The 27,924-nt window shown below is 47.6% G+C and overlaps 1 protein-coding gene across 1 annotated transcript in view; it reads left to right on the forward strand.

Moving 5' to 3' along the window:
- Nucleotides 1-207: 207 nt before the first annotated feature.
- Nucleotides 208-27,924, forward strand: part of IFT172 (intraflagellar transport 172) — a gene marked incomplete at its 5' end in the record, with an annotated part of 37,589 nt that continues 9,872 nt past the window's right edge. The window contains 35 exons of the mRNA XM_015615883.3: nt 208-444; nt 511-623; nt 1,108-1,147; nt 3,715-3,780; nt 4,170-4,249; nt 5,770-5,857; nt 6,707-6,921; nt 7,019-7,142; nt 8,233-8,328; nt 8,929-9,090; nt 10,819-10,872; nt 11,395-11,498; nt 12,120-12,205; nt 12,685-12,797; nt 15,080-15,247; nt 15,583-15,719; nt 16,533-16,640; nt 17,159-17,243; nt 17,563-17,655; nt 17,979-18,056; nt 18,423-18,671; nt 20,173-20,251; nt 20,633-20,753; nt 21,121-21,265; nt 21,340-21,429; nt 21,834-21,931; nt 22,155-22,290; nt 23,636-23,752; nt 24,354-24,496; nt 25,109-25,202; nt 25,449-25,513; nt 25,649-25,829; nt 26,346-26,455; nt 26,903-27,032; nt 27,660-27,758. Of these exons, the coding sequence (XP_015471369.2) occupies nt 208-444; nt 511-623; nt 1,108-1,147; nt 3,715-3,780; nt 4,170-4,249; nt 5,770-5,857; nt 6,707-6,921; nt 7,019-7,142; nt 8,233-8,328; nt 8,929-9,090; nt 10,819-10,872; nt 11,395-11,498; nt 12,120-12,205; nt 12,685-12,797; nt 15,080-15,247; nt 15,583-15,719; nt 16,533-16,640; nt 17,159-17,243; nt 17,563-17,655; nt 17,979-18,056; nt 18,423-18,671; nt 20,173-20,251; nt 20,633-20,753; nt 21,121-21,265; nt 21,340-21,429; nt 21,834-21,931; nt 22,155-22,290; nt 23,636-23,752; nt 24,354-24,496; nt 25,109-25,202; nt 25,449-25,513; nt 25,649-25,829; nt 26,346-26,455; nt 26,903-27,032; nt 27,660-27,758 (4,104 nt within the window). The remainder of the gene's footprint in view (nt 445-510; nt 624-1,107; nt 1,148-3,714; nt 3,781-4,169; nt 4,250-5,769; nt 5,858-6,706; nt 6,922-7,018; nt 7,143-8,232; nt 8,329-8,928; nt 9,091-10,818; nt 10,873-11,394; nt 11,499-12,119; nt 12,206-12,684; nt 12,798-15,079; nt 15,248-15,582; nt 15,720-16,532; nt 16,641-17,158; nt 17,244-17,562; nt 17,656-17,978; nt 18,057-18,422; nt 18,672-20,172; nt 20,252-20,632; nt 20,754-21,120; nt 21,266-21,339; nt 21,430-21,833; nt 21,932-22,154; nt 22,291-23,635; nt 23,753-24,353; nt 24,497-25,108; nt 25,203-25,448; nt 25,514-25,648; nt 25,830-26,345; nt 26,456-26,902; nt 27,033-27,659; nt 27,759-27,924) is intronic.

Raw genomic sequence — 27,924 nt, forward strand, 5'->3', positions numbered from 1 at the left:
GAGCCGTGTGTGCCCAGTGGGGTTTGTTGTGTGAGGCTGAGCTGTGTGTGCCCACTGGGGTTTGTTGTGTGAGGCTGTGTGTGCCCACTCAGAGCTGTGTGTGCCCACTCGGGTTTGTTGTGTGAGGCTGAGCCGTGTGTGCCCGCAGGGGTTTGTTGTGTGAGGCTGAGGTGTGTGTGCCCACTCGGGTTTGTTGTGTGAGGCTGAGCCGTGTGTGCCCAGTGGGGTTTGTTGTGTGAGGCTGAGCTGTGTGTGCCCGCAGGGGTTTGTTGTGTGAGGCTGAGCCGTGTGTGCCCACAGGACGGCACGGCGCGGGTGACCTGCATGGCCTGGTCCGCCAGCAGCGCTCGGTTCGCCGTGTGCACGGCGGAGCGCGTGGTGCTGCTCTACGACGAGCAGGGCGAGCGGCGTGACAAGTTCTCCACCAAACCGGCGGACGCCAAGGTGAGCGGAACCGGGCCGGGGCTGGGGCAGCTGAGCTTCCCATCGTCACACCAACCCTCTCCGCAGTACGGCAGGAAGAGCTACGTGGTCAGAGGCATGGCCTTCTCCCCGGACTCCACCAAACTGGCCATCGGGCAGACGGACAACATTGTCTACGTGTACAGGATCGGCGAGGAGTGGTGAGTGTGCGCTGGGGTCCAGGATGCTCCGTTCCACCCTGCTGTGGGCTCCCTTAGCTTGATCCTCGCCCTGCCACGCTGCGGTGCCCGTCGCCAGACCCGCGGGGAGTCACGCAGGTGTCCGTGGGGAGCAGCAGTCAGGTTTCCTCGGCAGGGCTCTTACGGAGCCCTGGCTGGGCAGGCAGCTGGCTGGAGCCTGTGTTGCCATTGTGTGTCACAGTTATGGAGCCACGGTACACACTTGCCCCTCTGCAGCCTCATTTGCTGGCAGGAGCTGTGCTAATGGCACTCAGGCAGTTCACCAGAATTTTGGAAGCTCAGAAGCTCGGGGTTTTTTTGATCTTTTGCCTCAAGTTGTGATAGACTAGCAGCACGTAAAATTTCAATGGACTGTGGCAATATCAAACCAGACCATGTATAAACAGTAAGGTGACCAGAATGTGTAATGTTGCTGATAGTAATTTTTGTTTGTATTTTTCTGCAGGGGTGACAAGAAGGTGATATGCAACAAATTCATCCAAACGGTGAGACCCGTACTTCTGTTGGACTCCATTTTATCTGGCATGTGTAGGAAAAGACAATGAGAGGTCTCTGCTCATACTCACAGGTGTACTTGGCCAAATTGTCCTTGACCTTTAAAGATCCTAAGAGAATCTCTAAATTCTGAGGTACATATAGCTAATCACAGATGTCCTAATGCCTGGGTACAACAGAGTGAACTGTTGGATGATAAATGCAATCAGTTACAAAACCTTGGGGACTACTTTAGGCATCAGTGGACAGACTGTTTTAAGGGAGTTGAAAGGGAAAAATACAAGACTCTCAGAGGCCAGCCATTTTTCACAGGTTTGCAACTCTAAACTCCAAGATGCCTTATTAAACAAAATGTAAAGCGTGCAGAATTAAAACTGTGCAATTTTCACATGCTCAATTGCCTCAGGTTTGTGATTTCCATCACGTTTGCTCCTTGGCCACCTTTGTGTTCTCCTGCTTTGGCTGTGCCTGCCTGTGTGAGAGAGCAATCTGCCCAGCAGGTGTTTGCCAAGGCTTGCCCTGAGATCTGTCTGGAAAAGGCAAAGGTATTAGGAATTCCTTGCACAGAAAACCATCAGAGTGAGAAAATACAGTGCACTGACTACTTGTACCTTTAGAGGCAAAAGTCCAGGAGCTGCCCTAGGCTGTCCATGCAAGTGCCATCACCCTGTATTCTCTATCACCAAGAAAGTTCTCTGCAGGATAGGAGGAATCATCATTCATATCCAAATCCCCAGAAGACATAGAAAGAGCTGCTCCTGATGGAGTTGCTGGACTCTCTGTGCCAGGCTTTCCCAAGCTGTCTCTCAGATGAAGGGCAGCCTCAGCCTCTGGGTTGAAAGCTTACATCTCAGAGTTGGGTCATGGCCTACCACTGTGGCTGCTCTGGGCGCTCCAGGGAGCCCAGGGAATTGTGTCTCTGGTGACAGGAAAGCTGCTGCTCGGCCTCTGTTGCTCTGTATTTGAGCTGCTGCACTGAGAGGTCATGAGAGTAGAGTGTCATGAGGAGAAGAGAGCAACAGAGGCTTGGTGGCCATTTGTCCCTTTCCTGAACAGGGTGGCTATCCCAGGTGTGGGCACCTTTGGCCTCCCTGGGGAGATCTTTCCTTGTGTACTGCTTGCTGCCTGCCCCACCAGCTGCAAGCCCAGTGGGGGCCTGCTCACCTCTCAAGCTCAGATGCTGTGCATGGTACATGTACAGGTTTTTGTATTTTTAATATAGGAATTCAGTATTTTTTTTCTCTCATTCTCTCATTTCCCCATGCCCTTTCTACCATTTGTAACACAATAATAAATCCTTTAATCCTTTTTTTTTTTTTTTTTTTTTTTTTTTTTGGTGCTGTATGTGTGGGGTTTTACCACTGTGTCTGGCTTTCTCCTGTAACAACATTTGTTATTTACAGATTTTTTAAATGTTCAGTCAATATGAGACATCATTTATGGAGCCCTTTCCCTCTCCTGCCACTGGGCCCTTTTACACTCACAGTCATCACAGTGTGTGATCACTGTGGCAAGCCAAGCCTCCTGCTGAGGGCCAGGAGGACAAACAGTGAGCACATTGCCACAGTGTGAGGCTTGTTCCCAAGCTTTTGTTGTGTTAGAGGGAAAAACAAGAGTCTGACAGATAAGGAGGGAAACACACGTGACAGTGGTCTTGGTCATTGGTTGGACATTTAAATTATGAACAGTTTGGTTACCTTGAGACATTTTGTTGTCTGATTGTAGCTGTGTTGTCTGATATGAATGATCAGAGCAGGGATGGAAGATGAGATGAATAAATGAGGGTGTATATGTATCTTAAGCAGCCCCAGATGCTTAAAATGGAACCAAGAGCCAGTGAGGCTGGTGCTGGTGGCACAGTGCCAAACACCAGCCTTCTTACTGACTGGAGTTCTGCAGGGTAGATGTGAAGGGCTTTCAGAAACTTTCTTGGCCCTCTCTTACAGTTGGCTTTTGTGGTCAGCTTTATTCATTCTGACCCCACCTCAGATTTCGAGAATACCTTTGGTTTGGATTTAATGATCCTGTTTCTACCTGACCTACGTGGTAGTGTCTAACAACCATCTTGTCAATGAAAAAATGAAGACTATTTCTTATTCATCAAATAAAGATCCAATGGACAAGTATTCTCATAGCTATTACAGAAGTTGTAGGAGTGAAATTATTTTTGTATTTTATACTTGTTGCAAAAAGCCTTTTAAAACAGCCATGATTTTATACTATATGCTATTCACCAATAGCATGTGGCAAGCCAATCACCTGCTCAGTGAGTAATACTCTCAAAAGAGCTCCAAACTGAACACATCTGTATTGTTGCCCTCCCATAGTCCTCCTGAGCTCAATTACTTTGCCCCAGCTCATTATTATCTAGTTTAAGCTTCAGCATTAAAACCAGGAGTAAGGTTTGTCCAGTATTTTCAGCTACTGTAAAGCCTGTCCAAATGCCTCATCTCTCCTGCCTGAGTAGTGTCTGTTCATGAACTATTTTAGATAGCAATGGGGCAGGAAGTTTAGTAGTGTGGAGATCTTACCTCTCTTTTTACCTCTTCCTTTGCAGAGTGCTGTGACCTGCTTGTTGTGGCCAGCAGAGAATGTCATTGTTTTTGGTCTTGCTGAAGGGAAGGTAGAGAAACTAATTGTAATTTGTGTGTCTTTCTTTCCCTTGCTGAGTCTGCCAGGGCCTGCAAGTGGCTGGGCTGAGGGGTAAGAGGCATCCTTGGGCACCACAGCAATAGCAGCAGAGGGATTACACCATGGACTTAAATTTTCTGGATCCCAGTTTGTCCCTGGAGGTTCTACTGGATCTTTTGGATCTTTCTCCAAACCTTTCTAGAAATGTGGAAACGTGACTCCAGTTTTTTCACTTCTATAGCATGCTGGAAGGCAATGAGCTTCCTTCCTGTGATTTCTTTCCCTGGTAGTGAACAGGGAAATTTCTGGGACTGTTACTTACCCTGGGGGAGATCCACGTTCCACAGACAAAAGCATCACTGATCATTTTCTCTTTCTCAGGTTCGTCTAGCAAATACAAAGAGCAACAAGTCTTCTACCATTTATGGGACAGATTCCTACGTGGTCTCACTAACTTCCAAGTGAGTATGGCATTGCTTTGGCCTGCCCTGATTTGGCTCAGTCTCACACCTGCTGCTGACTTGGCATAACAGGGGCCAGTGTGGGAGATTGCCAGTGTCCTTTTACTGTCACTTATTTGTCAATATAATAACATATTGTGTATGGATGCTAACTCTGAAATAGAGAGCACGGTGCCTGTGGAAATTGCAGGCAACATAACTTTCTCAGTCTTGGCTGAGAAAGTGGCCTGGGAAATCATAGGGAGGAATTAAAACGATCCTCAGAGACAGAGAACAGCCTTGCAGGTGCTGTTTGTCTGTTCCTTGTTTTCTTGCAAGAGGAGGTTGAGGGGTGGTGAACCCCACTGACCAATGATGGTGATGTGTTAGTTTATTAGCCAGTAAGAGTTTCTTTTCTGTACTTTTCATGTATTGGTCTATAAAAAAAGACCTGAGGTAATAAACTGAGAGAAATTCTCCTGATCGACTCCCAAGAGAGTCTGTGTCGTTCTTCTCACCGTTCCTGACAGAGCGACAACTGTGCTCTCCAGAAGGAATTCCTTCCTAAAATCTGGTACCAGGCTGTGCCACAATGGCAGTCTGGTGGTTCTTCAAACACAGTTGAGGATGAAAGTCTCCACGAGTTTACTTTGTACATTGATGTATTTGAATCTGTGACGCTATGAGGATTACTTGTCAGCTTCGTGTAACTGATAACTAATATTAATCATGTGTAAGGATTAAAAAAAGTAAGGACATTCTGCCAGATAAGACCTTTGACAAGGCTATAATTAGGAAAATAACCATAAAGTGCAATTCAAAATTATTTTCATTAAGATTTCATTTTAACTACTTTAGTGTTCTTTACCTAAAAATTGAGATGTGTCATGGAGTGGAATTTTCACTTTGAAATTGTGAAATTTCAAACTGAATTTGAAAATTGAAATTGACAGATCCATGAATGCTGAGTTGCTGCAGCATCCATAGAATTTGTATTCTGTTCTTGAATCTTCTAATCTTCATTAAAAAGTGTTTCTCTGGGTACATGATCTTTGGCCTGTTTCTTCTTCTTTGCTCTCTTCTCCCTTCTTGTGTCCAGAAGTACAAGACATCAGTGCTATAAAAAATGGACATAGGCCTGGAGTCTTTGGCCAGGTATTCTTTGCCTACATTTCTTTTAGGGATTCCCAGTATCACAATATCCAGCCTCAGCTCTGGAACAGTTCCAGTGCAAGAGCTGTTTGACACATATTGCTGTAAGCACTTGTGAGCTTCTGGGTTTTAGTAATACAGAAATCCATTTATTGTGATTTTACATGATGAAGATACTTAACTGGTTACTCTCCTTTCCACTCTGGGTCCTTTTTCTGCTTTCTTTTCACAGATACTGGCACAGGTACTTGATATTTTTCTTGTGTTTGGGGAAGGTTCTTTTGATGAGGAACATCAACCATGACCCTGGGAATGGCTGCTCTGGGCAGGGATATGAGTATAAAGGTGCAAGTCTTACATTGCATCATCCTGTCTGTGTTTTTCTGCAGTGTTTCAGGGAGGGGAATCCTGTCTGGCCATGCAGATGGAACCATAGTGCGCTTCTTCTTTGATGATGAGGGTTCAGGTGAATCACAGGTATCAAAGATCCTTCAATGAGCAAAATTCCTATTTGCACAGCCTGCTTCCTGGCTCCAGAGCTCTGGAAAGGGATCAGACTGTGGAGGGAGTGGAAGTCTGGAGAGGAGCTGCAGCCTGTGCTTGCTAGCAAAGATTTTGGGAAGCGTCAATGGAGGCAGAACAGTGACTAGATGCTTTGGAATACACTGGTGGTGGTAAGGGGGGGAATTAATGTTTTTGTGTATGAGGCATAAGGCTGTTCAGGTGTCTGGAAAGATCTGATGTTCAAGTGTCCAGGAGAATGATGCTCAAAGAGGTAGAGTTCCATTGAGTGGCTACTGTTGTCTCTACACTAAGCAGGCTGTACAACAATTCAGGGTGTTGAACAGTGTTCAACAGTTAATGTTGAATCTCAGGCTCACATTTTGTCCTTGGACACCCAGCAGTTCTCCTGAGCCTCCTGCTTCTCTCTGCCAGGAGTCTCTCTGTGCTTCAGGCTGTGGTGAAGGGGATGCTGTTCTCAGATCTTTTGTCTCCAGCTGAAGCAGTGTAAGCATGGATGCTCTCTGCTGTGATATCATGCAGGTCCATCTATACTCTGCTGTGTTGGGAGTTCAGTCTCATTCTAGTTAATGCTCTCAATCTTCTTACTGGCATTAGAATTCTCACACAGTTAAATGAATGTAATAGTTGATTCATCTCTCAGTTCTGGTTTCTGCCTTCCTACATACTAGGCAGGCAGACAAAGCTGTCCCCATGAACTGGGCTTTACAGAAGGTCCCATACCAGTCCCGCTGGGATAGCTGAGCAGAGGCCAGCCAGGAGTTGGGGCCATTCATGTGTTCAGGGTGTTCTCATCTGCTGTAGGGTAAGTTGGCGGTGCATCCCTGTCCTCCTTACGCCCTCGCCTGGGGTTCCAGCAGCATTGTGGCTGCAGGCTGTGACAAGAAGATTGTTGCTTATGGGAAGGAAGGCAGTGTGATTCAAACCTTTGACTACAGCCGGGACTCATCAGAGAAGGAATTCACCACAGCAACCACCAGTCCCAGTGGCCAGTCCATTGTTATTGGCAGCTATGACAGGTACCCTGTACCTGATGGAGAATTCTCCTCTTTATAGTCCTTCCTTTGTCAGCCATACACAATTTTTAATGTCTCTCTTATCTCCTCTCCATCACAGGTTACGGGTTCTGAACTGGAGTCCACGCCGCAGTGCCTGGGAGGAAGGCAAGCCCAAAGAAATAGCTCACCTGTACACCATCACAGCTTTGGCATGGAAGAGGGACGGCTCACGGATCTGTGCGGTTTGTATCATCAGTCAGGAGGCCTGAGCCCTCAAGTCCCACCCCAGGGGGATGTTTGTGCCTGGGAGCAAAGTGCTGTGCTCAAGGGAGGGCTTTGAACATGCTCATATGGATGTGGTCACACGGTCACCCAGGGGTGCAGTGCACATGCTGAGGCCAAGACCTTATTGCTGGGGAGCTGCTACATTTGGGTGTGAGTGTGAAGCTGTAAAACCTTGTGACTGTTGGTATGATGGCTCACTGGTTGCAGCAGCCCTTTTCTCTCAGCAGCATGCTGAGGGCAGCATAGCTTGTCCAGAGCAGTCTCAGGAACATTCTTTCCTCTGGGCACCTGTGAGAAGCAGTATACAAACTGATCTGCTAATTACACTCTGTGTTTCTGTGCTGTGTTTTCAGTTCAGCATTCTCTTTCTTCTTCCTTCACCTATCAATCCTTCATCTTCCTTTCTCTAAAGTCAAATAATTCTTTAAATCTCTTTAAACTGATCCTTCTGCATACTTTCTGTAGTAAGTTGGCTAACTCAAAATACTTAAATTATTTATGAAACATGTTATTTACAATTTTTCTTTAATAGTTTTTGTATATTTTTGTGTTAAGCAATCAAGAATCTTTGAAATTTTTTCAGACCAAAAATTATTGAACATGTGAATAAATATTTTCAGAGAAGGGGCTAAGGGGTAGGAGATCGGTGGAAAGAATGGGTGTATTGTAAAGAAAGAAATAAAGGTGAAAGGATTCTTCTGGAAAGGAGGAGAGAATAGGAGGCTGGGAGAATAACAAGTGGGAAACTGAGAAGAATAATGGGAAAGATGAGGATAAAGGTGGTTTTTAACCCCACCTCCTTCTGCCCCAGATTCATGCCAGCATTTGGTAATCTTCATTTTTCTGAGAATGGCTCAATCTTTCTGTTGTCTAAAGAAAGTCAAAAAAGGGCTGGTCCTCCTGCATGTGGGTGCTTGAACCTTGTTTTCCAGAACAGCTGGGACTGGTGTGTTTGGGTCTCACTGCTGATCCTCGTAATGTAAGCAGGGTCTGGAATATCTCTCCTTGACAGAGTTCACTGACCACATGATGTGGTTTTATCCTCAGGGCACGCTGTGTGGAGGAGTTGAGCAGTTTGACTGCTGCCTTCGCAGAACCATTTACAAAAATAAATTTGAAATTACATATGTGGGACCAAGCCAGGTAAGAGAATATCTAATGAGGTATGAAATTCCTGATGAAAATGAAATGTTTGCCAGAGCTAGATGTGTTTGGAGTTCTGCACCTATGGTTTGTTCATACCAACTTGTTGAGGAAGACATAGGGGATATGCCAGGGACAGGGCTAAGGATGGGTGGGAATTGGCTAGGATGAAAGACATGGAGTTAATTTCCTACCTTGTGAATTTCTGTAAGGTACCTTCATGTCTAGTGCAGACTTCTGAAATGATTTAATTTCAGCCAAATTTACCTTGTTCACAATGTGGCAGTAAGGGTGAGCTGGCAGCCTGCGCACTCCTGAACAGTCAAGGGAGAGAGTACAGGACTCTTCAAAGGGGGCTTATCCTTGGGGGCCTGAGTGGGTCTCCAGTTAGGCTAGTAACCTGTAAATGACAAAAGTATCTACTACAGCTGTCATGCCATGCAAAAGGAATAGTAAGGTTTTTAAAAAAAGCAGAGGGAAATGATGTGACGAGGTATCTAAATATCCTAGTATTATCTATTGCCTAATCTTCTACAGGGCGAGAAATCTGCGCTGTTCCTCTCTGCCAGGCATCATGTTGCTTTTTCTCACTTTCTCTAGGTTATTGTGAAGAACCTCTCAACAGGAACTCGAGTTGTGTTGAAATCCCAGTATGGTTACGAGATTGATGAGGTGAAGATCTTAGGGAAGGACCGGTACCTGGTGGCCCATACCTCAGATACATTACTGCTGGGTGACATCAGCTCCAACAAGCTCAGTGAGGTACTGGAAAACCACTGTCATTTCTGGAGTGTCAAATGCTTAACTTCAGAACCCAGAGGGTATGATTTTTGCATGTGAACAATACCTCTATTTTCAAAGAATCATAGAATAATTCAAGTTGGAAGGGGACTTGGGAAGTCTCTTATCAAACTTACTGCCCAAAGGTAAATATTAAATTCAGATGTTGTTGCTCAGGTCCCACAATTTCTCTAGTTCTCTGTTCCAATGCTTTACTGTACTCATGGAGGAAAGCCTTTATCCAAGTCTTCTTGGTATTTTGACTGCAGTTTTATGACCACTTTTCATCCTTTCATTTGGCTTCTGCCAAGAATAGCCTGGCCTCACTGTATTAGTGGTTTCCTAAGCCTTCCCTTCTCCAGACTGAAGAAGCCAGATTCCTTCAGCCTCTCTTCACAGTGTAAACACTTTACTCCCTACCATCTTGATGGCAGTGTGCTGAACTTGCTACAATTTATCAGTCTTTCTTTTACTTGGGGGCCCAAGTCTGGATGTTTTACATATATGCATTCCAGATGTGAATGTATAAATCTTAGTGTGTTTAAAAAAACCAAAATAAAAAATTGTCGTAAGACAATTCATGACTGCATCCTACAGCTTATGCCAGTGCCATTTCTGGTACCAGACAATTCACACAAAACTGTCCATCTGAGCCTCACAGTGCACTGAGTGCTGAGCCCGTGTGCTGAGCCTGGAGAATGTAGGCAACAGACTGATATCTAATAAAAGCATTAAATAGGCTTCAAGGACATGGACATACTTGCATTGTTCACAAAGGTGTCACATACCTTTAATCAGACTGATGGGCAGCTAATCAGTCTCTCTTGGAGCAGGAACTCTGTCTGGAGATTTACACTGGAGAATGCTGATAACTTGGTAACATAACTGAGAATCTGGCCAGAATGAAGCTCCCAAGTTTCTCTACATCTTACTGCACAGAGCTTTTCTTTCAATTGCACAGCTATACTCACTTCTCAGAAAGAACAAGGCTGTGAGATGTCCATTTGCTCTCTTGCTGTCTCACTGGAGTTCCTTTGAAGCAGGAAGTTGGAGTTTATACTCTGTAAGGAAAGAGCCCTGCTGTAGCCTCAGATTTCAGTTTTCTGCTTCTCCGGCCACTTGTCTGTTGTTACCACAGTAACATCAGTGTATCCAGAACACAGAGATCCAGTGCTCTACTCAAATTCCCAATCAGTTGTTCCCCCTCTGGCACTATGCTGATCATCCATTGCTAGTATGACTCTAAAAAAACAAAGGGTTTCAGCTACACGTGGTGAGGTCACTGCTCTGGTCACCACTGGTAGCAGTGATTCTGTGGCTAGGATTAATAGAGGCAAAGGAGCTGTTTGGGTGCTTTTTGTGGTAGAGCTGGTCTGGGGAAGGTGGAGAAGGGCCTGTGAAGGATAGGATAGATAGAGTACCTTGGTCATTTGAAGGCCTCTTGTTCAGAAGTCAGTAATATAATATACAAAGAAAGCTGGAATCTGAAGCTGAGTCTAAAGGAAGGAGAGGAACGTGTGGAATTTGCAAGCTGGGAATGACTGAAAAACAGTGTTGGCAGTTAAAGTGATGGAACACAGTCCCTTGTGCAGTGTAAGTCTTGCTGTCTGTTGTGGAAGCCAAAAGCTGGACAGTGGACCCCATCATCTGCAGACTGCTCCTGGTGGAGCTGTCAGCCTGTCAGCCTCACACCGTGCCATTGTTTTGCAGGTGGCCTGGCAAGGATCTGGGGGGAATGAGAAGTTCTTCTTTGAGAATGAGAATGTAAGTAGGATGGAACAGAATGCTCCTCATGAATGGTGTGTAAAGCTGTGTGTTCACCAGCAAGAAAAGTGTCACCCACGTTTCTGGAAAACCCTGTTTCTCAGCAGTTTCCTGGATTTAGCCTCTTCATGCAGAGTCCAGTCTGCTTCTTCCTTGTACTTGCCTTTTCTGCGTGCCAGGTACAGAACAAACACAGTGTGGACTGACAAGTCACATAAGTCATAACCCTGAGGGAGAGAAAAACAATAAAAGAACAATGGCCAGAGCAGGTGTTAGAGATACAGAATACAGCTGTCATGGGGACAGCGTGACTTCTGCAGGAATGATACAGCCACAATTAAAATCCCAAGCCTTGAGGAGAAGCTGTCAGTCACAATAAGAAGACAAGAACAGCTTCTTAATCATCCCAGAGTATTTAAATTTAGATTTGTGTGCAGCAGAGTTCTTTCCTGTACCCCTCACTGGCAGGTGTGAGTGTTTCTGTCGCTTTACTCTGAAAGTGTATTCCCCTCTCACCATCAGGTCTGCATGATTTTTAATGCTGGGGAGCTGACACTAGTGGAATATGGAAGCAATGACATTCTGGGGTCTGTCCGCACAGAGTTTATGAACCCTCATCTGGTCAGGTAATGGTTGCATCTGCCTGTATAACCAGCTCAGGCATTTAGTAAAGTGAACTCAGATATATAACTCTGCAAGTGTCCCACACTGTAGAATGCAGCCCCCAGACACCCACTTCTCACAGTGACCAGTGATGGGTTTTGTTGCCACATTACTGGCTTTACAAGTTTTAGAAACACAAGAGCCTCTTTTCCTCTGATCTTGGTGCAGCCTGCCATGGCTGCTGCTGAAGAGGGACCTCCTGTGCACGTTCTCAAGCAACTCTGCATCCAGCTGGTCCTGCTACAGAGTTGATAGGGACTCAGTTGCCAGCAGGACTTCCTCTGTCCCTCTAAAATTCTATACCCCATATTCTAATTCAGGAGAAGGGGGGATCATGGTCTGCTCAGAGCAGCGTAAGTAATGTGTTCTTGGGGACCCCTCCTCAGAAGGGGGAGCTTCTGGGGGAAGCCATGGATCAGGAAGGTTTGTTCTCACTTGAGGCACTGAGGAAGTGTCACAGGTCAGAGAACTGCCAGAGGCTCCATGTGCTCAGGGAAGCTGCAGGGAAGTCGGGGAGGGACTATGTGATTCAAATACGAATTTTGAAAGTAGTGAAGGTAATAGTCATTCCCTTCAAATCACAGTGTCCGTATCAATGAAAGACAGCAACGAGGTGTGGATGAGAACAAGAGACTGGCTTATCTGATAGACATCAAGACTATAGCAACAGGTGACTGTAACCCTCCTTTCCTTTCCCTGTATTTTGCCAGCCTTCCTTATTCCTTTTCATTTTTTGTGCCAGGCAGCACATCCCTGAAGGTCCTCTGTGCATTCCCTCTACCAAGCAGCAGATTCTTGAAGTTTCCCTTTGCATTCCCTCTGCCTAGCAGCAGTCCACTGGACACCAGGCTGTCCTACTTTTGACAGGATAAGCCTGTCATGCATACAGCCATGGGTGTCTGTGTGTCCTGGACCCAGACTCTGTGTTGCCTGCATTGCCTATGAGCTGTGTATGCTCACAGACAGCTGCTGTTGAGAAGTCATCAAAATAAAATGTCACTGCTGTTTAGTGTTCATGTCACAATGTCTTTGCTGAGGGTATTGCCCTGAATAGATCCCAGGCACCTGATTCCCCTGGCACAGCTTTGAATGTTGAGCACTTTGAGGTACATCAGCTACTTACAGTGTTTTCTTTCTTTCCTCCTCAAGTGGACCTTGTTGGTGGCTATAATGCTGGCACAATCAGTCATGACAGCAAGATTGATTGGCTGGAGCTGAATGAAACAGGCCACAAACTGCTCTTCAGGGACAAGAAGATGAGGGTGAGTGGGGCACCCCAGGCCATGTGGCAGGGTGGTGTGTGTGAGGAGAGGTAGAGACAGGCATGCTTGAATGGAGGGAGGGAGGTGAGAAACACATCTGAAATACTCCTGATTTTTTGCTTACTGCTCCTTTGAGGAAGATTGACGATTACCAGATTGCATGAGCTGGCAGTGTTGCATTCTTGAGTCACAGCTAATGCTGAACGTAGTTACTAGACATCTTGCTTCATCTCATCTCACCTGGAAATGGAGATCATAGGTTCTTCTGTGGTACATATGTCCATGGTGTTCAAAAAGTCATGGCAGTCAGGTGAAGCCCCAGTGACTATAAAAAGGAAAACATCATACCCATCTTTAAAAGAGTAGGAGGGAGGACCCAGGACTACTGACCTGGTAGCCTCACCCCTGGGGCTTGGAAGATCCTGGAACAGATCCCGCTCCAAGCAGTGCTAGGGCAGATGGGGAATGGGAAGGTGATGCAGGACAACCAGGTGAGGTAATTTGGGACAGCCAGCATGGCTTCACCACCAGTGAGTCTTGCCTGACCAACCTAATGGTCTTCTCTGATGGAGAGACTCCATCAGTGAAGAAGGGAAGGGCTATGGATGTCATCTATCTCGATGTCTGTAAAGCCTTTCTCACAGTTTCCCACAACAGCCTTCTCTCTGAACTGGGGAGATGGATTTGATAGTGGACTGTTTGCTGGATAAGGGCTTGGCTGAACATTCACATCCAGAGGGAAGTGGTCAACAGCTCAGAGTCCCAGTGGACATCAGTGACAAGTAGTCCCCCTCAGGGGTCTGTCTTGGGACAGTGTTATTTTATATCTTCATTAACAGTACAGATGAAGGGATAGAGTACACCCTCAGCAAGCTTGCAGATGGCACCAAGCTGAGGGTAGAATGACACACCTGAAGGACAGAGCCTTCCAGAGAAACCTGAACAAGCTCCAGAGCTGTGCCCATGGGGATCTCATGAGATGTAACAAGGCCAAGCATGAGTTGTGCTGAACCAATCGTACAGTGAGGGCAGCAGGGGAGGGTGGGTTCTGTTCCTCTGCCCTGTTTAGGTGAGACCTCATCTGCTGTGCTGCTTCCAGCTGTAGGGTCTCAGCACAGGACAGATGTGGAGCTGCTGAAGCAAGTCCTGAGGAGGCCACAGAGATGGTCAGAAGCCTAGAACACCTCCTTTATGAGGAAAGGCTGAATGAGTTGGGATTGTTTATCCAGGAGAAGAGAAGGCTCTAGGGAGACCTTAGAGCCCTTTCCAGTGCCTAAAGGTTCTGCAAAAGGGCTGTAGAGGGGCTTTGGACAAGAGCCTGGAGTGAGAGGATAAGGGGGAATGGCTTCCCACGGCCAGAGGGCAGGGTGAGATGGGATATTGGTGAGAAATTCTTCCCTGTGAGGGTGCCGAGGCCCTGGCACAGCTTGCCCAGAGAAGCTGTGGCTGCCCCATCCCTGGAAGTGCTCAAGGCCAGGTTGGACAGGGCTTGGAGCAACCTGGGCTAGTGGAAGGTCTCCTTGCCTATGGCAGGGGGTTGGAATAAGATGATTTTTAAGGTTCCAAATCCAGACCATTCTGGGATTCTATGATTTCTCCAGCCATTTTGGTACAGATTGAAACAGGGACTTTCTTATTCTCTTTTGAGAGGTGTGTCACGAGACTAGCACAGTTCTCTCTTCTTTTCTCATCTTTTCTAGGTCAGAACAAGGAGTAGGGACAGTCTGGGATTTTGCAGTCACAAGACATCATATATATAGCAAAGTTATGCTGTATGTCAGGTTACACCTTCCAAACTGTTATGTTTGGTTTTGGGCAGTGTGTTGTACAAACAACTGATCTCTCACCTTATTGCTAGTAGTCATTGCAATAGGACTATGCCTGGGGTGGAGAGTTCAGCCCAAAATTGCAGAGTAAGGACCTTCTTGGTCCTGTAGTTTGTTTTTTTTTCATTCAGGACTTTAGAGCCCATTTTCCTGTTCCAGCTCTGCAGCTGAGAGGGAAGTGAAGCAGCACAAGGCATATTCTGGTTTATATATATCTGTGCCAAGCTTTAAGGGAGGCAAGAGTGTGTGGCTTAAAATGCTGCAAGGGTTTAAAAAGGTCTTCTAGCAATGTGTTAATAAGTATGAGATTTTAGGATGTGTGTCTTGCAAAAAGTCTGTTTCCTGATGGGTAATGTCTGTTTACAAGATGCCTGTTCAGATGTTCCTGCAATGTTTGTGTGAGCTAGCAGCCCAGCCACAAGTCCAGCTGAGCCTGTTCTCCTCTCCCACCTCCAGCTGCAGCTCTATGACATTGAAAGCAGCACCAAGACAACCATTCTGAACTATTGCTCCTACGTGCAGTGGGTCCCAGGCAGCGATGTGGTGGTTGCTCAGAACAGGAACAGTCTCTGCATTTGGTACAACATCGATGCTCCAGAGCGAGTCACCATGTTTCCTCTGAAGGTAAAACTCTGCAGACTTTGATTGCCTCCTGCAGTTTGTTTCTCTTCTTCCTCATGTGTGTGGGAGTAGCAATGGTGGTATGGCAGAAGGGAGACAGAAAGGAACTGTTAGTTTCTTATGAACAAAATATGAGCTCATTTGTCAACTTTGTGGCAGACATATCTGGCAGAAGATGGAGCAAGGAGCTGCTTCATGGCTCAGTCTGCTCAGTGCAAGCTCATTCAGAAGAACCGTGTCTGACAGAGCTGTTTTAGTGGTCAGGGTGTGCCCTCATCCCTGAAACCCCACATGCTTCAGATGAACAGGGGAGTATTGACAGCTGGAACTCTTTCTAGGGGGATATCGTGAGCTTGGAAAGGAATGATGGAAAGACTGAAGTGATAGTGTCTGAAGGGGTGAACACTGTGTCTTACACCCTGGATGAAGGCCTCATAGAGTTTGGAACTGCGGTTGATGATGGGGATTATCACAGGTAAGTGCTGGATACGCCAGTGAGGGTGGCAGGTAGCTCATATCACATGCCAGACACCTGGGAATCAGTGACCCATGAACAGCAGCAGCACAGCTTTCCAGAGTTGAACTTCAGACTCAGCATAATGTTGGTCTGGTTATAATGAACATCAGAGTCCATCAGGAGATTTTTCAGCTTTTGCCTCCTTGCAGCTTTATGTTTTCAAACTCAGGGAGAGACTAACCAGTCTGGTCCCACAGACACCAGCAGGGCTTTGCTTAAGGAAGTTGTCAATTAATTGCAGTGAATAAATTTCGCCTGAGCTGCCAGATGTGAAGTGGTGCATGGATGCTTTCACTGCTGCCCTTCCAGGGATGGTATTAATATTATGGAAACATCCAGCAGCTGGGCAGAGTAAAAGCTGACTTCCTGAAGTGGCCATGGCAGCCACCTGGGTACTGCTGACACTCTTAGAGGCCTTTTAAAAGTGAACAGGGGTGAAAACTTCATGTGTTCAGAGCACTGTTGTGTCTTCAGAGACTTCCTTAGCAGGGACTTGTATGAGACAGAACACTTTATATTTGTCCTGCACGGCTACAGCCTTCTGCTGAGCATCTGCCTCTGAGTACCTTAGCCCAGGCAGGAATAACCTAGATGTCTGAATTTTCCCCTACTTTGTCAGGCTCTGTGTTACACTGTCCTCTTCAGAGCTGGGCACACCCAGCTGGCTTTGTTTTCAGTGCTGCTCTGGTTAGGAAGCTCCTGTCTCACAGTCCGGGATTTTCCCCAGAGAGCTCTTCTGTCACTGAAATCTGCAAATCTCTCTGTCTCAAGGGCTACTGCATTTTTGGAGACACTGGAAATGTCCACAGAGACTGAAGCCATGTGGAAGACCCTCAGCAGACTGGCTTTGGAAGCGAGACAGCTGCACATTGCAGAGAGGTACATCACATCTTCATGGCTTCAACATGCTCTTTGCTGAGTCCCAGAAGCCAGGGTCCAGCTAAAGATGTGGCTCTGTGTATAGTCTGGAATACTGACTGCACTGGAAATTTACATGTTCTCTGTGCCAGGCCATGACTTTGTCTTTTCATCCCACCCGGTAATGCCAGAACCAGGGGTGGGAAGACCTCTCTCTGTAGCATAAATTTTTGTTGATGGTAACCCAAAGCTGTGTATAGCAAGGACTCAGAGAGCTGACAGACATGAACAAGCTTGAGGCATTGTTGAAGCCTGGGGATGTGAAACATGAGCCTTGGTCATGCTCCTGGATTTTCCCATGGAGCAGGGCTGGAGGGCACATCTGAATATAGGTCTTGGCAAAATCCTTCTCTTGAAGTAGGGCTCCCTCACCTCTTGCATTGCTGAGCTGAGCCTGCTGCCCAGTTTCTGATTTTCCTATCTTGGACCAAAAGTGGGCAACAAAACCTGGTTATTGACTAACTGCTTTGCATTTCCAGGTGCTTTGCAGCTCTGGGAAACATGGCAAAGGCTCGATTTCTGCATGAAACCAATGTCATTGCTGACCAGGCAGCTCAGGAGCACGTAAGTCAAACTTCTCCTGCTCTGCAGGGCAGCAGTTTTCCTATAAACACTCTCATGTTATCTTCTGTATCCTCGCTCACCAGTGCCATGCTCCAGACCTGTACCTCTTCATGCAGAAACTGCTGACATTGTCTTCCATCCACAGTTGCCAGGTCCCTTCCAAGGCCGGCCATTTTATACTGTCCTGCCTTTTCACTGCTATGATTCTCAACTGTCTTGTTTCTGTAATGACCCAGCCTCCACCTGCAGTGCCCTCCATGTTCCACTCTACAGCCTGTTCTTTCCCTCAGCAAACTGAGCTTGCTGCTGTTGTCTGCAGGGTGGGGATGGCACAGATCATTACCTGGTGCGGGCCCGCTTGGCCATGCTAGAGAAGAACTACAAGCTGGCAGAGATGATCTTCCTGGAACAAGTGAGTAAAGGAACAAGGAGTGGAAAAGGTTCTGTTTATTTCTGGGCAGGGAGGTGTGTGCCCCAAGAGGAAAGGAAGATGCTGCTTGTTCCTTGGAGAAGAGTTTTCTCCATGAAGTGAGAAGTGACTTTTCTCCACTTGTTGTGAGGTGTAGGATTACCCTGAGATGCATGAAGAGTGTGAGGAAGGATGTATGTTCAAGTAACAGAGACAGTTCACTTTTTCAAGTGTCACATCTAACCCTGCCTGCTGTGAGAGCTCTGTGGCAATGTGCCTGCTCCTAACCTGGAGCCTTTGGGTTAATGCTTTGCTTTCTGACACAGAATGCCACAGAGGAGGCCATGGACATGTACCAGGAGCTGCACATGTGGGATGAATGCATTGTGGTGGCCAAGGCCAAGGTACAGAATATTGCTGCACTGGGCTATAGGCCTGCTTGGTAAATCTTCTGGTTGGGAGTCCATTCAGGGTCTGTATTCTTCTCACCTGCCCTACCTTGTTTCTGCTTAGAAGGGCTCCAAGTAGAAGGGAAGGTTGCACTGGGTTGCAAGACCTGTATGAATAGAAAAAAGCCACTGAAATTGGTTTAGGAGTATCTGTGGCTTCAGAAAAGAATGGTAGTGCCATGGTACACAGGGCTGGCATTGTAGTTTCTGGTAACTGGGCAACAAGAGGCCTGGTGTTATGAGCAGGTGTTCAGAGCCTGCAGGATGAGCTGGACAATATCTCATTGTACCCAGGCCAGTCAGTTCTGTGTTTCTCCACAGGGACACCCAATGCTGGAGAAGTTGCGGCGGGGTTACTACCAGTGGCTGCTGGATACCCAGCAGGAAGAGAAGGCTGGGGAGGTCCAGGAGGGACAGGGAGACTACCTGGCAGCCATCAGCTTATATCTGCGGGCAGGGCTGCCAGCCAAAGCAGCACGGCTAGCCATGGACAGGGATGAGCTGCTCACCAATGCGGATGTCATCGATAGGATCTCCACGGCATTGATCAGAGGGGAACTCTATGAACAGGTGAATGGCCCTTCCCATTGGCCTTCCAGCTTAGGGGCATCAGGGTCCTTCCCCATCCTCTGCACCCCTGAGACACAAGGGGGACTGAGCTGGAAGGTCCAGAAGTAATTCTGTGTTGGTAAGTTTGTAGTTAACACTTACTAGGAAATCCTCGCTGTATCCATTGCACATGGGTGAGGTCTAGAATTACTATTATTAGTCAGGAAAAAGATCACATCTGATTGGAAACATGTCTCCAGATTGCAGAGTGTCAGTAATAGATAAGGAGGCCCTTAGGAAGATGGGAATCAACGGGAACAGAATCGTGAATCAAACTGAAATCTTGATATCAGTGTGGAAATGTCAGTGTGTCCTCATAACAGAATAAAATATGTCATAAAGATAGTCTAAATGCAAAAGTTGAGGAAGCAAAACAAAGGAATTGAAGACTGTAGAGCCACGAATATCATAAAGAAGGGATGTGATTATTCTCTGTGTCTAATAATACCAGAAATTGATAACTTATTGTTTGGTGGCAGTTTTAAAACCAAAGGGTGCTTTTCTCCACAGCACATAATCATGTTATTAGAAAGCAGTGCAGAGTCTGCTCACTGCTCAGTATCCTGGCCAGCTGTGGCCTCTGACATGTGCTTAAGAAAGGAAAATAAAGAACAGGGCAGGCAAATAAATACAGGGTTGTGCCTTCCCTTAGTGTGTTTTCATGGGGTCCAGCAGTTTGCAGCCTATAACATACCTGAACAGCTCTGCTTTTGTGTTTAAGAGCTCTTGATAGATTTTACTTCCAGGAGCTTATCAAATTATTGCTTGAACCACACGTAGATTTTAAGTTACAGTTTTGGCTATGAGTTACCCAGTTCAGTTAGATGTGTGAAAAAAACACACTGCTTTTTGTTAGCTTGTTTTATTCTCCTTTATAAATTTAGTCTCAGTTTATCTTCAGCATTTTCTGGCCATTTCATTTTGATGCAAGAGAACTTTGTAGTTTTTCAAACCTGTCATCTTTTCTTAAGCTTTCAGTTGAAAGAATAACTGGAGCTCCCAGCTGCTGGATGTTGTTACCAAAATTACAAATAGTTCAAAAATGATTGGACAAATCACAGAGGTGTAGGGTCTGTCAAAAGCCATGAAATATGATGATGTGAGGAGGGCATCACGACAAACTCAGGCAGCTTCTACTGTGCAGGTTGTCAGAGATCGACAAATAGAGGAAAGGCTGGTATATACTTACTCTGTTATTACAGTTCTTCTCTAGATGTGTGGTCTTGCCACCATTCAGCGCTGAAGGGAATGAGCCCTTGGTCTGCCTGGGTGGCTGTGCTGGGGTCAATCAGCAGGGAGGACAATTGTCTTGGCACTTGCTGTCTTTCCTAGAATTTCCTTAATCCCCGTAGACTTGGTTAGTTGGGAAGGCAGAGCTGGTGCAGGAGTGTGCATGGAGCTGGTAGGGCATGATGTGGGGGGATGGTGACTCTGGAAACTGGCAGCTTGTATCTGTCATTAGGCTGGAGACCTGTTGGAGAAGCTTGGGAACCCACGGAAGGCTCTGGAGTGTTATGGCAAGGGCAGTGCCTTCCTGAAAGGTACTGTGCTTGATGTGTTCCTCCCCTTCACCTCCAGAAGGAGCCTGGCTACTCTGGCCTGGTGGCAACATGAAATATTGCCCTGGAGCCTGGAGATGCCTGGATGCTCTGCAGCTTCCACCTATTGTATAATGTTACTTTGATGATGATAAGTGTACTTGCCCATGTGGTCCCAGGGTTGCCAAGCCCTTTGCCATGCCGACTGCACCAGCATGGGTTTAACTAACTCTTCACGGGGTTACTCCGTGTAACCCACGGGAGCTGGAGTGGCTTGGACAGTCACCATTGCCCTCCTTCTGTGCCAGATCCAAGGCCCATGTTTGCCCCACAGTTCTGCTTCCCTCCTGGCCTCAGCATGACAGCTCTTCTCTCCCCTTACAGCCGTGGAGCTGGCTCGCCTGGCATTTCCTGCAGAAGTTGTGAAGCTGGAGGAGGCCTGGGGAGACCATCTGGTGCAGCAGAAACAGCTGGATGCTGCTATTAACCATTACATTGAAGCCAGGTGGGAGCAGTGGAAGGCTGTATAAGCAGCAGGATACTGGCAGGGCATAAAGTTGATACCTTTGCCTTTATCAGCAGGGGGCTTGACTGAGTGAACCCCCACCACCCTGCTTAGCAGTGCCCTTCTTGCTTGTGTGCACCAGCCACTGATGCCTTCCCACATCTCTCCCAAGGTCTTAGAGTGCTGATTGCTCTTCCCTGCTGTCCCAGTTCTTTCATCCCCCTTAGCACTGCCAGTTACGCAGCTGCTTTATGCTGCTCTGACTCAGGGAGCTGAAACAAGCAGCAGAGTGCTCTAGTCTCCCTGTCAGTGTAGCTAGAGGACATGCCTGCTGTGTGGCTCTAAAGACTGATGGATTTGGTGCCAGGTGCTCAATTAAGGCCATTGAGGCAGCTTTGGGAGCCCGGCAGTGGAAGAAGGCCATCTACATTTTGGACTTGCAGGACAAACAGACAGCAGCCAAATATTACCTCAAGATTGCCCAGCATTATGCAGCTTTACAGGAGTACCAGGTGAGGCCACAGACCACCATCACCACTGCTCTGTGTGTCCCTTGGATATATTGAGTGTGGTCTTTTCCTGGCAGGTTGCAGAGGAGCTGTACATTAAAGGAGGCCAGACCAAGGATGCCATTGACATGTACACACAGGCTGGGCTCTGGGAACAGGCTCACAAGGTAAAGTCAGAAGCCAGAGCTTCTGTGAACCTCACCCCGCTTGGTGAGATGTGTTTTCCATCAGGAGGTGGTGGTGCCTTGTGCACCAGTACCTGGTCAACCAGTACTCTTCCCAAATACACCTGCAGAGACATCCAGTAGCCAGCAACAAATCCATTCCCAATAGTCCCATCCTGACCGTGGCCTCTGTGTCACAGCCCCATGTGGGTGTGCCTCTGGCACAAATGGCCCTCTCCAAGAGCTGGTCCTGTGTGCTTTCTGACAGTGACTGCCCATTCTTTGCAGAGCATGTAGCACAGATACCTGCTTGTCAGATGAGAAGGAAATATGTTTTCCCTTTCTCCTTCACTCTCATGTGTCAGGAAGTTGCTGTCCATTTCTCCCCTGTGTGTTCCTTTTGGCAGCTGGCACTCAAGTGTATGAGCCAGGAGGACGTGACTGTGCTGTACATAACCCAGGCCCAGGAGATGGAGAGACAGGGCAAGTACAAAGAAGCAGAGAGGTGAGTTTCTTCCAGTACTGGTATCAGTCCAAGACTGAGCCCTGAAAAATTTGCTGTAGTGAGGAGAAGCCCTTTCCTGGGTTAGAAGGGGAATTTGGGACTGGGTTTGGAATGGTCAGAGGAACTTTCTCCACACATGGAGAGCTAAAGCTGATATTTCAGGATGCAGAAAGATTTCAGGTTTTTCCTTGGCTGAGCCGTTCGGATGTGGTTGTGTTCCCAGGCTGTACATCACTGTGAATGAACCCGATTTGGCCATCACCATGTACAAGAAGTGTAAGATGTATGATGAGATGGTTTGCCTGGTAGCCAAGTACCACAAGGACTTACTTGGAGATACTCACCTGCACCTGGGCAAGGTGAGTGCATCTCATGGCAGGGGATCAGCTAGGCCAAGCAGGGGCAAGATTGTTGTTATGAACGAGTGTTTGAGATGGCTTAAAAAATCGGTGGCAGGGGCATGAGAAAAAGTCAGGTTTAATATTAAGCATCAAAGCACAACAAGTTTGTTGTCAAGATTCACTCTACTTACAGGACAGCTAAGGCACAACAAGGGAAAACAGGCAAAACAAAACCAAACAAAATCGAGACAATCAAAACAAATTAAATGAGAGCTGTCTCCAGGTGTGTGTGTGTGTGTGTGAGACAAAAGACAATATGGGAAAGGATAAAAAAGAACACAGCCTAAAAGCTTAACAGTGTTCAAACATAGGAGTACTTAACTTATACCTTTAGCCTAACAATTTAACATAGGAAAACATTTAACTTACACCTAACTTAATTTATAGCTTAACCTTAACAATCTAACAGAGGAATAGCACTTAACAGCATTTAGCCTGACTTACAACTTCAAAGTTACACTTAGCAACTCAGCAGAAGAGTAACACTTAGCAACACTTAGCTTATAACTTAGGTTCAATAACTTGGCAAAAGAACAACACTTAGCATTTAGGTAAGTTTATAACGATAACTTAACCTTACTTACAGGCCAAACTTAGATTTCCAAGATACTTTAACATGTAAGAAAGCTGCATTTCTCTCAGATTTGCTCTAGCATATGTGCATCTTTATGCGTTCAGACAGAAAGAGTCAGTGCCTACAAGGTACCTGTGAAAAATTCCCCCCAGAGGTCAGTGAAATCCTCACTTTGGAGGCCTTTGCATCTCCCAGAGGGCAAAGGATCTGGCCTCGAGGAGTGAGGGTGTCAGCCCAGGACGTGTGGTGTTTTGGTGATCCTCCAGGTAGAGCAAACCTGAGGATTTGCTGGCTCTGAGAGGTGTCCTGCCCCCTGCCCAGAGAGAGATTGCTGGTTGCAGCCCACTGTGGTCCCAGGAGAGCTCAGAAGGGTCTCATTTTGGACTGCTGTTTGTTGGGTCAGAAGAGAGCGGGCTTCAGTAATAACAATGTTTCATCCTGGCCAGAGTTTGGGTTGGCATTTTCTTTGAAAGTGTGAGAACAGGAATGAAATGCCATTGAGGCAATAAGAATATTTTCCAAGGCTGGTCATAAGGAAAACAGAAGCACATTAGACAACATCAGTTTCTGGGAGCAAGACAGTGTTTGTGATAAGCTCAGGAATAGCTGAGCCCAGGTGGTGTTTTCAAGGCCAAGGCCTAACATTTCTCAGGTCACCCTACAGCCTGGAAAGGAGATGGGGGGAATGCACCACCACAAGTGGCACTATCTCATGGCCTCTGACTGCAGGAGCTGGAGGCAGAGGGACGCTTGCAGGAGGCTGAGTACCACTACCTGGAAGCCAAAGACTGGAAGAGCACAGTGAACATGTACCGAGTGAATGACATGTGGGAAGAAGCATACAGGGTAATAATCATTCACAGTCTCCCACCTCTGCAGGGGACAGGTTCTGGTTGTGGGATCCTGCTGGGAACTGCTTTGTTCACTGCAAGTTCAGAACATTTGGTGTGCACTACCCAGCCTCAGAACTGCCCCAGCCCTGGAAGCCTATGGGCCTCTCAGTCTGCAGCACTGCACTCCAAAAGCAGGGTGTGACCCTTGGCCTTTCTGCTGTGCTGCCTTCCTCCAGGTACTGCTCTGCCCCTGATCACTGCATCCTGTTGTACCTCAGAGGTGTTGCTCTGGCCACAGCCCCCCCAGCACTGCTCTCCTCAGTGTGGCCATGGAATGCCTCAGTGCTCTTCAGTGTTGCCTTGGAATGCTGGGGTGACTTCTGCCCAAAGAGTGATGTGGGCTGTGCTGAGGCAGCAGCTGTTCTGTTGGACCATCCATGTCTTTATCTTACTCTCCCACTCACCAGTACAGTGGTGGTCGCAGAAGGGTTTGTTGAGAGGGAACAGGTGGTTTTGGTGCTCCCTCGTGCTGGCAGGCAGCACATGAGAGGGGCTAAATCTTCTGAAGGTGAAACAGATACATTGGGTTCATCCACTTCCTTTTCTTTGGACAGGTCGCCAAGGCACATGGGGGTGCAAACTCCCATAAGCACGTGGCCTATCTGTGGGCCAAGAGCCTGGGTGGAGAGGCAGCTGTGAAACTCCTCAGCAAATTTGGTCTCCTGGAGATGGCCATTGACCATGCAACAGACAGTGGGTACGTAGGTGCCTCCACACAACACTTCCCTCCCCTCTGCCTGACGAGGGAAAAATGTGTGGGTCAAGATAACTGTGTGCATATGGTAGCTGCAGGTCCAGAAAATGACATGTCTTCACACCCCACCGTGCTTCACACAGGCCTTCCACGTGCTTGACACATCCCACTTCTCATCTTTGTGTCAGTCTCTCAAATGCCAAGTCTGAACTGGGCAGGCAAATGCAGTTTGTCTCTTAGCCTATGCAGTGGAAGGCTTGTGAGAGACTCTGGGCATGAGAGGAGGTATTTCTCTTGTCACCAGAAGTAACTGCCTGCCACAAAAGCTTTGGCCCTGCTCTGCAGCTGGCCAAGTGTCTGCCTGTATGGCCAGTCATTACTGCTCTTCCCAAGGCTCCCACATCTCTTGGGCTCTAAAAGCAGGTGTGAAGAATCCAAATTTCCATAGTGGGGACTCTAAAAGCTCTTGGTCAGGAACAGGAGGAACAGGCCATGCTAATTCACTTGGGACTCCCTGTATTCCCCTCTCTTCTCCCAGTGTCTCGTGCTTTACTGAATGTCTTTCCTTGATGAAGGCATACTCACAGCACAGAGTCCTTCTCTCTTTCATTGCAGGGTCTTTGAGTTTGCTTTTGAACTGGCCCGCCTTTCCATGAAGCAAAAGATGCCAGACATCCACTTAAAGTATGCCATGTTCCTAGAAGATGAGGTAATTTTCCCCCTGGAACTGGTGGAAGTTCTCTAGTCTCTCAGGTAGCTGAGCAGTTGTCCCTGGGCTGCTGCAGCAGTCACAGTTCTGGCTGCAGTCACAGCATGTCCAAAGGGCTCCTGTGGCAGCACCATGCTCCACACTCCTTTGTGTCATAAATCCTCCCTGCCCTGCTGTCAGTACAGGAGCTCATGTGGTGATACCAGAACAGGAAGGTGTGCAAACAAACCACTTCTTCTCCTCTAGGGCAAATTTGAAGAGGCTGAAGGAGAATTCATTAAAGCTGGGAAGCCCAAGGAAGCTGTGCTGATGTATGTGTCCTCCATATCCTGGCCTGCTGCATCTGCTCTCTCCATGCAATGCCAGCCTGGTTGCCTCTCCAGCACTGGGCTGCTCCTTCTCATCCTTGTTAAATCTCATGTCCTGGTAACGTCTCATCCTGCCAGGTTTGTGCATAACCAGAACTGGGATGCTGCACAGCGTGTGGCTGAGGCTCATGACCCAGACAGCGTGGCTGATGTGCTTGTTGGACAGGCACAGTTTGCCTTTGAGCAGAGAGAGTTCCAGAAGGCAGAGGCCTTTCTCCTCCGAGCACAGAGACCTGAGCTGGCCATAAAGTACTACAAGGTGAGTGCAGTCTGCAGCAATGTCATTGCCTTCCTCACTGGACAAGAACCTTATTTAGATGAAGAAGTGAAATTCACCTCCCAGCTCCCCCTGTCAGCTTAGTAGCCAAAGAGAAACCATTTACTCAGGGTTTCTAGAGGAACTTAATTCTGACCTGAAGGCTGAACCACTGGATTTCACATCATAGCTTCAGGCTCTCACAGTGTGAGATGATGTATCCTGTCAGAATAGGGGTGGTCCTTGGTGTAGCACAAGTGGGTGCATTTGGAGGCTGAAGTGCCCATTCCACTGAGGTAGCTGGAATGGATGAGCATGTTCCTCTGAGGTAGGTAGGGGAAGTGGATAGACACAGGTGCCATTTTGGGGGAGGAAAGAATTGGGTGGTGCTGCTGTGGTTGTTTCTTCTAGTCAGTTCTCTGGCAAGATGGCATGAGGGGATAGATGTGTTATGTGATGGCAGGAGTGTGGGGAGTCCTGGTGAACTGGTGAAAACTTCCCCCCATTGTGCCTGTGCAGGAGGCCGGCATGTGGAGCGACGCCCTGCGCATCTGCAAGGAGTACGTGCCTAGTCGACTGGGAGAGCTGCAGGAGGAGTGTGGCAGAGAGGCTGGCAAGAAGGGCTCCAGGTAAGGAGTGCTGTGGTCAGGCTGCAGGAAATAGCCTGGAAGCTCTTCCCCATGGCCATTTTGCTGATGCCTTTACAGAGACAGCCTGATGGGATCCCTGACATCCACTTCTTTCCTTCTTGAGGACTCTGGACTTCTTACTGCATAGGTTTCCTATCATCCTTTCTTATTGCTTTGGGAGGCTTATTTCTGCCATCCAAGGTCTCCTGGATGGCATTTTCCCACACTTACAAATCTCTATGGTGTCCTGTACTGCCATTGCATCTCCCCAGGCTCTTTGGTCAGTTCTCTCCTCAGGACTGTTTCATGTTCTCTGTCACATGCCCCACTCTGTCTGAGGTCCCTGCTGACCTGTAGTGTGCACCTCCCTGCCCACACCCTGCACACTGCCTACAGGATCTCTGGCTGCATCCCTGTCCTGCTCACAGTCTGCATTCCTCCCTGCAGCGGAACTGAAGGGCTGCTGGAGCAGGCACGGGAATGGGAGCAGGCTGGGGAATACGCCAGGGCAGTGGACTGCTACCTGAAGGTGCGGGATCCCAGCAACAGCATCCTGGTGGAGAAGTGCTTACTGAAGGTACCATCAGGGGCTATGATTCCCCTCACCTGCTCTTCTGCCTGGAAACTCCTCCACAAGCTGAGTGCACCTCTGAGATCCCTGTCACTGCAGGCCACAGGAGAGCCTGCAGGCTGCAATGACTGCTTAATATATAACATAAAGCCTTCATAGCTGTTCTCTTGAGCCATGATGGGCTGTGCTTATCCTGCATGGTGCTGCCTCCCTTGCTCTGGCACCACTGCCTGTGGCAGGCCCATGCCTGTGTGCCCACAGCTCCCTGCACTGAAGAGCTGCACTTTATGACTCAGCCCTTGCTAGAGGGGCACCTTGTGCTCTGTGCCACCAGCCTTTGCACTGTGTTCTCACTCAAACTTCCCACACCCAGTCCTTGTGACAACCTCTCCCTCAGCCCTTGTCCCTGTGTCCAACTTCATCAACAATTCTGTCCTTGTCTGATCTCCTGTGAGTGAAAGTAGTTGGGCTTTGCTCCTCTGACTTGTCAAAACAACCTGCCATTTCTCCCCTTCCTCCATCACTCAGGTGCTTCCAGCTGTCAGTCTTTTATCTGGGACTGAGCACTTCCCAGCTTTATCCTACTCTCCCACCATTTTTATCAACTGAGCTGCTGACAATTTCTCTACACAGGCTGCTGAGTTGGCTGTGAAATTCTTGGATCAGTCACAGAGCATGGAAGTGACACGGACTGTGGCTCCTCAGCTGGTGGCCATGAAGAAATACAGCACGGTGAGGACTGGCTCCTGCCCCCAAACTGCTGAAGAAGCAGTGATATTGGAATGGAGAGCTCTGTCAGGGGAAGTCACATCCTGGGGTGATGGGTGGATGGATGGCTTTATCTAGAGGTAGACCATGCAGAATCTTCAAGGAGGATGAAAGAGATGAATGAATGAAT

Source organism: Parus major, unplaced genomic scaffold (genome assembly GCF_001522545.3).
Source record: "Parus major isolate Abel unplaced genomic scaffold, Parus_major1.1 Scaffold290, whole genome shotgun sequence".
NCBI classification, from domain to species: domain Eukaryota; kingdom Metazoa; phylum Chordata; class Aves; order Passeriformes; family Paridae; genus Parus; species Parus major.